The sequence below is a fragment of the Excalfactoria chinensis genome, chromosome Z (genome assembly GCF_039878825.1).
Source record: "Excalfactoria chinensis isolate bCotChi1 chromosome Z, bCotChi1.hap2, whole genome shotgun sequence".
Lineage (NCBI taxonomy): Eukaryota > Metazoa > Chordata > Aves > Galliformes > Phasianidae > Excalfactoria > Excalfactoria chinensis.
Genome location: NC_092857.1, coordinates 35,460,419 through 35,473,054, shown reverse-complemented (window position 1 = coordinate 35,473,054; position 12,636 = coordinate 35,460,419). Strand labels below are relative to the sequence as shown.

The following is a 12,636-nucleotide window of genomic DNA, read 5'->3' as shown; positions in this document are numbered from 1 at the left end:
CTCTTTATACTCCGAAGCAATTCCAGTTTTTCCTCTGTAGTTTTACTCTCTAGTTTCTGCTGATAATTTGAACTTCTGTTATTATGCACATATATCCAGGAAGTACATTTACTGTTTCATAGAGTCATAGAATCATAAGGTTGGAAAGGACATGCAAGATCATCTACTCCAACCATCCTCCCATCACCATTGCTACTATGAGTCACTAAACCATATCTTGTAGCTCCTCATCCAGATGCCTCTTGCACACTGCCAGGGATGGCAACTCCACCACCTCCCTGGGCAGACATTACAGCACCTGACCACTCTCTGAGAGAAAGTTTTTCCTGATGTCTAATCTAGACCTCCTCTGGTACAGCTTGTGGCCATTTACTTGGGTCCTGTTTGTTGCCTGGGAGGTGAGGCCAAGTCCCTCCTCATCACAACCTCCCTTTAGGAAGCTCTAGAGTGCAGTGAAGTCTCCCCTGAGCCTCCTCTTCTCCGGTCTAAACAATCCCAGCTCCCTGAGCTGCTCCTCCTAAGTTGTGTGCTCCAGACCACTCACCGGGTTCGTTGCCCAGAGGCCCAAAACTGAATGCAGTACTGAGGATAACTGATCTGCCTATTAAAGGCAGATGTAATGAAGGTGTCGAGAACCTCAGCCTCCTCCTTATTCTCAGTGGTCACATTCCCCGCTGCATCAAGTAAAGGACGGAAATCTTCCTTGGTTCCTCTCTTACCATTGATGTATTTCTAAAAGGATTTCTTATTCTCTTTTACTGCAGTGGCCAATCTGAATTCAAGTTAGGCTTTTGCCTTCCTAACTTCCTCCCTGAAAAAATATGGAACACTTACAGATTTGCTTGCCTGATTTACATAAACCCAATGGTGATATCTATTTGTAAAGGAAACCAAAAGGATTGAATGTATTTTACAAATACCATAATATTCCACATATGCTTTCCAAGTATTCTCCAGAAGTATTTAATACCAGTGACATAAGGATGGTCTCTGTATTCCTTTATCAGTAACTGGAATTCAGTTGACCTAACAAGTGTGAATATGCAAATAATTTAATTTTATTGCAGGAGACCTAACTCTTCATCCTTTGTTGTTGCTGAATTTCTATTGGTGTGGGGTTTTTTTGTTTGTTTGTTTGTTTTTTACTTTGTTCCTTTCTTAAAGAACTTACCTGGAAATGTTAAGCATTTAATTATTAGCATTCATTTAATATTACTATTCTTGTAGAGTGTCCTAAAGTACAGAAGGCACAGAATTAAGGTTCAAACTGTGTTTTCAGTTAATTTTGCTGTATCTGTTCAGCTATGAGTGTCTGGGTGTGTTGAAATTCTTTTTTTTCTGACACAGGTGTAAGCATTGAGGAAGTTATGCTGAAGGGTCTCAAGGAGATTACAGATGGAGAAATCAAGATAGCAATTAGCACTGTGCACATGACACTAGAGGTAAGAGAAAGCCTAAATAACTTAGTTGGTAAATAGCTCTAATGCATAAGGAAGGAGCTTTTTAGGAAAGATTTTGAACCTTGTATTTTCTTAAGGTTGTATATGAGCAGAATTTTTGCTAACTTTGGAAGAGTAGCTGTTTGTGATCTGACTGTCAGTGTTTTGCTTCTGATTATTACTATTGTTACTAGTATTACTATTATTACTATTAGTTAATTTCATGGTAAGAAAGTTGGCACCAGCGAACTGCAGCCTTTGGGCATTCTGAAGGTCTAAGTTTCAAGTCACTCTTCAGTAGGGCTTTGTCCTACTTTTCACTTATGCTGTGCTGTACAATTTATGTATCTGGTCTAGCATTTCCTCAGCTCTTTGAAAGCAGAGAGTATCCTTTTGTTCCTCACACCCTGAAACTGTGTGATGAAATGTGTCCATTGCTATACATATGGACTGACCATATCTGTACAAAAGTTAACTGAGAAAAAAGAACCATGATAGGAAAGAAGTCCATAGAATTTTGGTCTTTTGGAGCAAAACTATACATTTTTCTTAACGAGTGTCCCTCAGATAGCCTGAAAGAGGCTGCTTGACTCTTCTTTCTCAACCTGTCCCAAACATTTCTCAGTTTCTTAGAGAAAACTTCTGTGTTCTGTTTTGTGTAACTATGTCAAGATAACTGGTATTATGGATGTCAGGTTATCTGGACCTGAAGTAAATGCAAATATTACTGTATTTGGCATGCAAAGAAAAGGTGCTTCTGTGGATGAGAAAGTTTCTGGTACAACCTGACTATTAATAATCCACACATTTCTGCTTTTTTCTTCAGCTTTTATAGTAAGGTATTCAAAGCAATCTTTGTATCAAATCATGAAGAAATAAATCAGAATCTGTTAATTTCTTCACATCAAGCAGGCTTTAGCATGGTCAAAACCTTCACTGCTTTATTAACTGTAATTTTGCTTATGGAAATTATGCTTAAGTTGGGAGTAAAGAGGGGGGAAAGGTATTGTAGGATAAATCCCTAAAAGAGGAGACAAGCATTTGAAAGTTCTTTAACGAACTCTTCCTCTTATTTTTAAATCTTCCTTTTTTATTTTGTCAGTTTCATTGAATGTCACGTAGACTGGGCTAGTAATGAGGAACTAGATTTAGCATTATAGTTTATTTTTATCTAAATTATTTTGAAGACTATGTAGAATATAGGTCTTGTGCTCCACACATCCAAGCTCCAGCTAAATGTGCTTGAACTTATCTTTATGCTCAGAGTCATTATGACATGAAACTATTCCTTGTGGCAAATTGAATTTGGCAACAATACTTTTTCACTGTCCTAAAAGCAAGCTGGTCTTCAAAACCATCTCAGCAACTGTGTAAGATTTGATGCTAGCACAGTTTATTCTTACAGCGAGAGTGGGGCAGGTCTCTTCTCACTAGTGACAAGTGACAGGACGAGGGGAAATGGCCTTAAGTTGCGCCAGGGCAAGTTCAGGTTGGATATTAGGAAGAACTTCTTTACAGAAAGGGTGGTTAGGTACTGGAATGGGCTCCCCAGGGAGGTGGTTGAATCGCCATCCCTGGATGTTTTTAAGAGCCGTTTGGATGTGGTGCTCAGAGATATGATTTAGCAGTGGTTTTTTTTAGAGATGGGGTACTGGTTAGGCTGCGGTTGGACTTGATGATCTTCAAGGTCTTTTCCAACCTGGGTAATTCTATGATTCTATGATTCTATGATTCTATTCAAAGACTGGCAATATCAGGTGATCAAACAGTATAAGTTTCGCAATTTTCTTTCTGTGGATGCATCTAGTGGCTGTTGGGGAAGAAAAGTAGATTCCATTGTATGTAAAAAGAACAAGTGATCAGAAATTTACAGAAGACAGATAATTTCTAATCATAACTTTAGTAATGATTAACATTACTTAGCATTTTTTGGCATTTCTTTTCACCTTTTGCTGTAAATATTTTATATTAAAGAGAGTTGTTTGGTTTTTTTTTTTTTTTTTTTTGTTTTTTTTTGTTTTTTTGTTTGTTTTTATAGGAGTAACTGTTTTGGTTTTGTTTTTTTTCCAGTTGTGACATTTAGAAACTCATACTTTTTTCTGACAAGGATTGTTAATTTCAGAGTTGGTCTAGAGTGCAGTTTTGCTTTCCCTACTTTAATGCAGTTTGCTACAATGTTTTCTGAACTCTCTTATTTACAGTGCTTCACTAGTATGAGACATTTATATATATATATATATATATTTAGCTGTTGAGGATGATGTGGTCTTTACTGTGATAAACTAGGTGGCTTGCAAAAATATTCTGTGCTAATTACTTCACACAGTATTGGAAACATGGTATCCATAATGGAATTACAAAGTCCAGATCAGTGTTCCATTTAGATTTTGGTTGTGATCTGAAGAGTTCACAAATTTTAATGGCTTTTGGATTTTCTCAGCAATTATGATGCTGATCTTACACTTATCCTGAATGTGCTCTGCAGACATGATTAAGGGAATGTGAAATGCAGACTTGCTGCAGGTGTTGAATATGTGTATGTGATTGTTTCTTCAGAAATTACACAAGTTGGAATTGTTTCCTAAATCAACTGATAAGTAAAAGCATTTTTCATTAAAGTGCTTTTGATAGGCTCAGTTCTATTTGCTTTGATTCAGTGTTTTATCATATAGCTGATAAAACGAAAGACAGTGGTTCTGTGATTGTATTGTAAACTGCTCAGAAGCATGCACCTCCTGCTGTGATATATGGGTATGTGAAGAATGAAAGTGCTGTAGCTTGACACCCAAACTCTGATTTCAGCCAACTTTTTGGTATAGTGAAGACAGTCAGAAATCAGTAAATCTAATATTCTAACTCATGTGCTCAGTAGCACTTTGTCAGATAATTTTGTGGTCTTCTTAGCAACATTTCTCATAAGTTTACAGATTTTTGTTGAGAGTAAATTCTGAAAAAAATACTAAATTAATGGGAGCGTAGAAGTTCTTTTTAGACAAATCTTGGCCTGGAGGAAAGTTTCTTTCATACAGTTCTAGAATCATAGAATTGTTTGGGCTGGAGGTAACCTTTAAGATCATCTAGATCTAACCTGCCTGCTATAGGCAAGAGGTACCTCCCATTCAGGCAGGTTGCTCAAAGCCCCATTTAGCACTAGGCCTTGAATACCTTCAGGGTAGGGGCACCCACAACCTCTCTGGTCAGCCAACACACAAAGGCAGACTCCTATTCTCAACAGTTTCTTTTGAAGAAAGATGTGAATGCAGAAACTAATAGTGCATTGCTCTCAATGCTTTATTTGTATGTCAGTGCTGATGTTATTGAACTGTGTGTGATTTAGATCCATTCTCTGTTGGCTTGCTAGTTGTTGGCTGGATGATGTTTTAAGTGTCCTTAAGGTTTTCAGAGGTTGCTGGAGTAGGAAGTGGATCATGAAGGCAGGGGATTGTTTAGATTTCACTGAGAATTTGTGTGAAGCTCTGCATTTTTTTGAGATAACTACTTTTGGATCTGTGCTTCTTAGATTTGCGTGACTTTATAGTCTGTAAGTTGAAGTCAGACTTGTGTCTCTAGTGACTGCCTGCCAGAGTACATGCTGCCTGGATTTCATATGCAGAGTAGTAGCTTTTTAATCTTTATTTATTTATTTATTTGTATTTTTAATGTAGAGGGGAAAACAGCGTCAAAGCCCATTTTACAATTATTTTTGTTGCCCTTTACCACAAAGTTTCCCCAAGTCCAACTAATGATTACTCATAGGATATTGTAGCAAAATTCAATGCATGCATTGTAGTTAATTTCTGTTACATTATGTTATACCCTGAGAGTATGTTTTTCTTGTTCTCTGCTGGAATTCTCTTGGAAATGAGAAATATCTTCTCAATGTGACTTTATGTGAAAGTCATTCTTTTCCCATGGAATGAACACTTACTTTTAAACTGAACTCTATTTTCTGCTTTTCTAAGTCTACTACAGTGGATTAAAGTTCAGGTGTCATGCATGACCACTTTTGTTGAAATGGCTCCTGAAGTTCAAGCTAAATAATACAATGTGTTGGATTGAGTCCTTAATCTTCTGTTTCATGAAAAATTGTTCTGTCTCTTTGCAGAATTTGAAATAGGTTTGGACAATAGAAAAATCAAATTCTTCCTGTCATTATTAAGGCAGTCCATTGATAGTTGGTCAAATAGTCTATTTGACACCACCTACTAGTCCAGACAAATTGGGAATAGTACAAAGAAAAAGCTCTGGCTCATGCAACAAGTTTCCTCCTTGTGATTTTATGTCTTAGCAAAAATCAAAGCAACTGTTTCAGCAACCAGAACATAGGAAATTTAGATGTTTGGAAGCACAGTGAATCTGCTTCCCAGCAGATAAGTAGTCTGATCTCAGAGATGCAATTTTATTTTTACTCTACTTTTTAATAGTGGTTTGATGTGCAACTACACTGCTCATTTGTTCTAGTTCATATGTATATAGCAAAAAAATGTGGGAGTACACGTAAGATGCACAAGGTAAGGATCTCTGTCTCAGCTGGTGCATGTAAAACAAGTGATAGGTAGGCTACGATGTGTTGTTATGTGAATCTCCAACATGCTTGTTTGAAGGTTTGAACCCTTTTTTGTCTGTCTGTAGCAACTGGACCATAGTTACGCATTTGGGAACTTTTTTTCTTGTGGTATAAATATAAACATATTTTAAATGACATCAAATTGGCACATGAATTTGTTTTTAATGCTAAAAACAAAACAAGAAGAAAGCCCCAAGTAAACATGTTAACATTTAATCTTCCAGTAATGGAATTGGAAACAAAATTCTCAGTAACTTACAATAGCAATGCTGTGTAGAGATATTTTTCTGATGCCTGTTGTGAGAAGTTAGGGTATGTAAAATAAATGATGTATGGAGCTGTAGGAATGCGACTTTTGCAGACTACCTTATGTCTAAGGAACATTAAACATAGGGTTCTCGTTTAGCAAATAAATAACCATTCATTTCAATGGCTGCATAGTCTGGACTTTTGTGCATATTTTTGCAAAGATGAGAAGAGGCCATTAGGGATTTAATATAAAATAAATCGCCAAGGGGTCTTCTTGTAGTCCTAGTCTTTCTGCCACATGGTGTGTCACTAATGTGCATAAATGGGCTTAAATGAATTTGTTATCTGTATTACATTTGCAGTATGTATATATTTATATATTATTTTTTAATTGTGTTTAAAAATAAAACATTAAATACATCATTTCTGAGAGTTGAAAACATACAATTTGTAAATAAATCAACCTTAATTAAGGTCTTAAAATGTCAGTGTGAGAGATGTGCCTGTAGAAAAATGTATAACATATATAGTACACAAAGCTCAAATATACTTCCATTTGCTTTTTTGGAAGCATTAGGAGGGTTAAGTTGTCCCCTTATACGACTGTGTAATACAGTCAGACATGCATTAATTGCATTAATGTAAATACCATACTCATATCTAAATGTCAGTATGAAGCATTTTGGAGGAATGTGGCTGTTATGTTGATGCCTCAGGTCAGACTAAGTACCTCAACTGTAATGAGCACGATCCACAGCGGGGAGAGCTAAGGTAGACCTACTGAATTCTCCCTTGCAGTTATTTCTTCATCTTCAAAGGTGTGAAAAGAAACTGGTAGGAAGAACTTTAGATTAAGTGCTTCTTAATGTTGATTATAGTGATTACCAGGATTACATGCAGTTTTAAATTAAGACCAGATTATTTCCAGGAGATCATATGAGGCTGATATGGGATTAGGTGCCCCTTCTCACTAAGGTATGTCCACGTGAAGTCATGGAATGTGTCAGAAAAGGTATATATTAAGAGTTCCTTGTGAAATGAAAGTGAACTACTAAAACTTGCCAAGACAGTTTTATTTGTTAGTGGGTCCAAATCAGCCTGTGCTTAAGCCTTTGTTATTAAAGTCATATTTGAAAGATGTATTTGATTATTTCCTTCTATACTGCTTTCATGACTCATGTGGTAAACCAGAAGCATCAGAGCAATATCGTGTACTTGCAGTGTCACCTCTTGTCTGAGATATACAGCTCTGCATACAACAATACCAGTTCTGCAACAGTGTGTGTGTTGATTTTCAGTTTATTTCAGTATTTAAAGAAATTGCATAGACTTCATCTGTTAAATTTTATCTGACATTTATTCTGAATTTGGTCTCTGCTATTGTTTTGCTCAATCTTGGTTCAAAAGTTAATAAACAAAGTAAAATAGCTGCTAGAATGATTAAATGAATAAAGATGCACATTAGCTTAATATACTAACATTTGACATGAAAATATGCTTGTATTTACAAGCATATTATTCAAGAAGATAAACTGTATTTTCTTTTGTATTGTTTGTGAAATGTATTTCTCTACATAAAATCTTTATTATACATGTGAAAAATCTGTATAAAATATGGCTTTATAACACACATATCTCTCAGCTAAATAAAGCAATATCTGTAGTATCATTATTAAACTGCATTCCTGACTTCTACAAAGCTGACTAATTCATCATTTGTATACTCTCCTAGTTCTTGTCAGTAGCATTTCAGCTCAGCTGTTCACGGGGCATAGACACTGACAGCGGGAGGTGCTGTTTTGAGAAATGTTCAGCATAAAAATAGTTTTTTTGTGTGTGAAATAGATAATACTTTTACGTATGCTAATGTAAAACATAACTTGAACACTTAATACTTTAAGATCTGGCCATAACACATGAAAATAAGGAGGCAGAATATGAATAACAGCAATGTAAATATTACAGAAAAGTTAGATTTGCTTTTTTGCTATTTCCTTTTTTTTTTTTTTTTTCTTTTTCTTTTTTCTTTCCCTATTGTGTGGGAAACAACTTAGTGTAGAACATTAAACTGTTGATCCAAGATTACAAAATAATTCAAGCTATAAGTAAAATAATGTATTTTGTGTTTGCTGCTGTTAGTATTACTGCATAAGATTGCAGTTATATCCATGGGAAGTGACGGATAGATATAGAAGAAGGAAATATCTTTCTTGGTGACTGCTTTTCTATTTTTCATTATGAAATTCAGAAAAACATACACACACCTGTAAAATAATGTAATTTTTATTTAGAATGGTGGTATTTTGTGCAGTTAAACAAAACAAAAAAATCTGCTGTGTCTTGAAATACTCATTTTGTCCTATCCGCTTGGCAAATCATGTACATAGAACAATTTTTGAACTGGAATTTAAGTGAATAAATACTTACCACTGGTAAACATCATGATAGCCTGTGATATTAGTACACACTAATTAATGTTATACCTTCTGCTACATATTAGGAGCTCAGCCCTGCAGCTTTTAGTCATTTTAAAATGTAGTAATATTTTGGAGTTTTGTATTAAATTGATTAGAAGTACTATGTAATTCCCACCTCCCCTCTTCCCCCCTGCCCACCTGCAGCTTGCTCTGGTAACAGGGAAGACCCTTCTTACAACTCCTTGTAATTGAGTATGCTGTGAGTTTGCTTGAAGAGAGCTGTGTCTGACAAAATTTCAAGGTACTAATTTATGAAATGCTTATAATATTTTTCATCTGAGTTTCTAAGTATAGATGGAATTTATTGATTATCATTATAACAGTAGGAAGTATTTGAAGTCTTAGAGAGCTTTTTAATGTATTTTTCCCAAAAAGTATCTGGTTATTATTATTTTTTTTTTCAATTAGTTTTCTCAACGACTGGGTCTCAGTAAATTGACGCTTGTTATTCTCTTCATACTTGTGTTGGTGGTTATACAACTAAAACTACGTCAAATGCTTTGACTGAAAACATAGCAGTAGAGAGATTTTCCTTTCTCCTGCTTGGATTTTTCTTGTGGTTTTTTTATTTTTTCACAAAGTCACAAACTTCTCATTGCTGTTCAGGTTAAAAAAACAAACATCAACACAAAAACAACCAAACACTGTTGCTGTAATTTTGCCTCTCTCAGTGGCCTAGAATTTCTTATGTGTATCTGACATCTGTTTTCCAGGATTCTAACAGTCTCTGTTCTTTCTGAACAAAATATTTATGCTGATGTAAAACAAGAAATTGTTTATTAAGGTCAATATGATTACACTAAATGAAAATTCTGGCAGTTGATTAATTGTATCAAACCAGATTATTTATATGTATGGTATTTGTACTGTAGAGATGGATCATTCAGGTATATGTACAACTAATTTGTGATTGGGAGAATGTTATCTTCAGTCTCCAAGAAGGAAACAATGAATGTGAATGTGAAATACCTGGTTCTTTCACTCCTGTCTAGGAAGACTGTGTAGTTGATAGCAGAATACAAAACAGTATGTCAGAATTCTGTTTTCCTTGTAGGATAATGTTTCTTCTTACACATGACCAACTAAAGACAATCTCTCCTATCTTGGTTTCTCCCTTTGTCAACTGAAGTTTATACTTGATATTATTTACTCCCAATCTGGGTTCATCATTCATCACAATCATAGAATTGTGAAATCATTGATACTAGAGAAGGCTTCCAAAGACATCTAGTTGAAACATCAACTCATCACCACCATGCCCAGTGAACCATGTCCCTAAGTGCCATATCTACCCTTTTCTTGAAAACCTCTAGGAGTGATGACTTCAGCATGTGCCTGTGCAGCCTGTTCCAATATTATTTTCATAATATCCAACCTGAACCTCCCCTGGCTCAACTTACAGCCATTACTTCATCCACCGTATGTGACTTGGTGACAGGAGATGAGGCTGGTCAAGCAGGACCTGCCTTTTGTGAACCTGTGGTGGCTGGAACTGACCTCCTAGTTGTCCTGCACATACTGTGTAATTCCCCAGTACCAAAGTCAAACTGACAGTTCTGTAGTTCTCTGGATTCTCCTTCTACCCCTTCCTGTAGAGGGGCACATTGGCAAGTCTCCAGTCACCTGGGACCTCCTTGGTTTACCAGGACTGTGAATAACTGATGGAAGAGCACTTAGAGAGCACTTCAGCTATCTCCCTCTGCACCATGGGATGGATGACTTGTGATAGTGTACATGAAGTAGCAGGTCATTTCCTTTTGAATTACAAGGTGTTTATTCTGGTTCTAATCCCTGCCTTCCAGCTCAGAGGGCTGAGTACCCTGAGGACTGGTCTTTCTTCTCTGCTTCTGCCTTTAAAAGTCATTGAGGCCTTTTCTTCACCCTCAGTGTTCATGTTCCCTGCCTCACCTAATGAAGGATGAAGATTCTCCTTGGCCCTCCTTTTATTGTTAATATACTTTTCCTGAACGCTTTTTCCCTTTTAGGACTGTCTTAGAAGGGACTCTTCCAGCCTCCATTCTAAACAGTGCGAACTCTGAAAGTTAGTTGAAGGTAGCAGTTTTGCCAATCACTCTCCTGACCACCAGGAATTGAGAACATTATCATTTTGTGGTTACTCTGTTCAAGACTGCTTTCATCATTCATATCTCCTAACAGTCCTTCTCTGTAAATAGCAGATCCAGTAAGGCACCTGTTATACACTACCTTGCCTCTGCTGTGTTATATTTCTAACAAACATCTATAAAGTTTTTTTTTTAAAGAATGGCAAATGTCACTTCTAGGTATTCTTTAACATGACTTCATTTCACTATTTCTGTGTTGCAGTTCACATTTTCAATGACTTTTCAGAAACTTGGGTTCTCCAAAAGAAAAAACAAAAAACAGTCCAACCTGGACTAGAGCAGCTGCAAGGATGGGATATCCATGACTTCTCTTGTCAGCCTGCTCCAGTGCTTCACCACCCTTTGAGAAAAGAATTTATTCCTGAGTTCTAATCTAGATCTTCCTAGTTTTAGTTTAAAACTATTCCCCCTTATCTATCGCTATGATCAGACCATGTAAAAAAGCACTCTCCCTCTGATTTGTAAGTGCCCTTCAAGTTCTGGAAGACCACAGTGTGCCCTTCTCTCGGCTGAACAATCCCATCTCCCTCGGTCTTTCTTCATACATAGAGATATGACACCCCTCTGATCTTCATGGCCTCCTCTGGATCAGATTCAACAACTCCATGTACTTCTTGTGCTGGGAGTGCAGTACTCCGGATGGTACCTCATGGGGGGGCAGAGCAGAGGGACACAGTTACCTCCTTTGCCCTGCTCGCCACCCCTCTTTCATGCAACCCAGGATACAGTTGGCCTTCTGGAATGAGCTTGCTGGCTCATATCAGGCTTTTATCAAATATAAAACTGACATGTTTTTATTTAGGTTTCCTGGATACCAGGCTGATTGTTTCTCCAAATGTTTGCTACAAAAGAAAAAGGTTGAACAGTGAATAGTTTTGGTGTTTATGGTGTTGTTTTTTTGTTGTTGTTGTTTTGTTTTGTTTTGTTTTTGTTTTTTTACCTGAAATTAAGTTAGGAGCTGTTGGTAGATCAGCATGTGCCTACACTAGCTGAGGATTGTTTTGTCTAGAGAAATGCTTAGGGATGATATAGAATAAATATTCTTTATGCTAATATGTATTTTGTTCCATGAACTCCTATGCTTTAAAATGAAAAATCTTGAGTGAGTGCTGTATGCTGTCTTTTATATGGTTTCATCAATTACTGAATCATATTCTACTGAAAATGTGGTATTTTTTTTTTTGTCCTGATAAGTTTGTTGACTCTTCTTCTGTATATAAATAGTGCTTGAAGGGCTGTTTCTTAGCATTTGCTGTTATACAAGACTTTCTAAATAAAGGAACTAAAAATAATTTAGAAACAAAAAAGTGATTTTCCTTTCACATTTCTCAGTTGAGTATTTGCCATATGGGTTGCTCAGCATCATACTCTCAGCAGGTCTAATTTATGGTAAACACACAGTGAGCGAACAGAAAAAAATGGCAATGAAAATATTAATATTCTCCCCACACCCCATTTTTTTTGTAAACTGAGCTGCAACATATTCAGATTCAGCCCATATACTTGTGGCATTCAGTTCTGTATATATTTATTTGCCCCTCAGCTGGGACTTAGAAAAGACTGCAATGCTGAGTGTCTCACCACGAGGCTGACTTGCTGGAGCAGCGTGTGAATTACATCCTACTCTAGTTGGCATGCTGCCTGACCCCCAGGCCAGCATGTCTCTCTCCATGACGGGCAGTTGGTGAAAGCATGTCTGCTCTTGTGGTAGCATGGGGAGCCTTAGCTTTTCACGGGGCCTCCACAGGAGGATCACCAGCTGAGTGAATGCGTTGATGCTC

At 36.7% G+C, this 12,636-nt stretch overlaps 1 protein-coding gene across 1 annotated transcript in view; it reads left to right on the top strand.

The window, feature by feature from the left end:
• PRUNE2 (prune homolog 2 with BCH domain) overlaps positions 1–12,636 on the top strand; it is a 129,794-nt gene that overhangs the window by 43,413 nt on the left and 73,745 nt on the right. Inside the window, exon 6 of the mRNA XM_072359109.1 lies at positions 1,348–1,442. Coding sequence (XP_072215210.1) covers positions 1,348–1,442 — 95 coding nt within the window. The remainder of the gene's footprint in view (positions 1–1,347; positions 1,443–12,636) is intronic.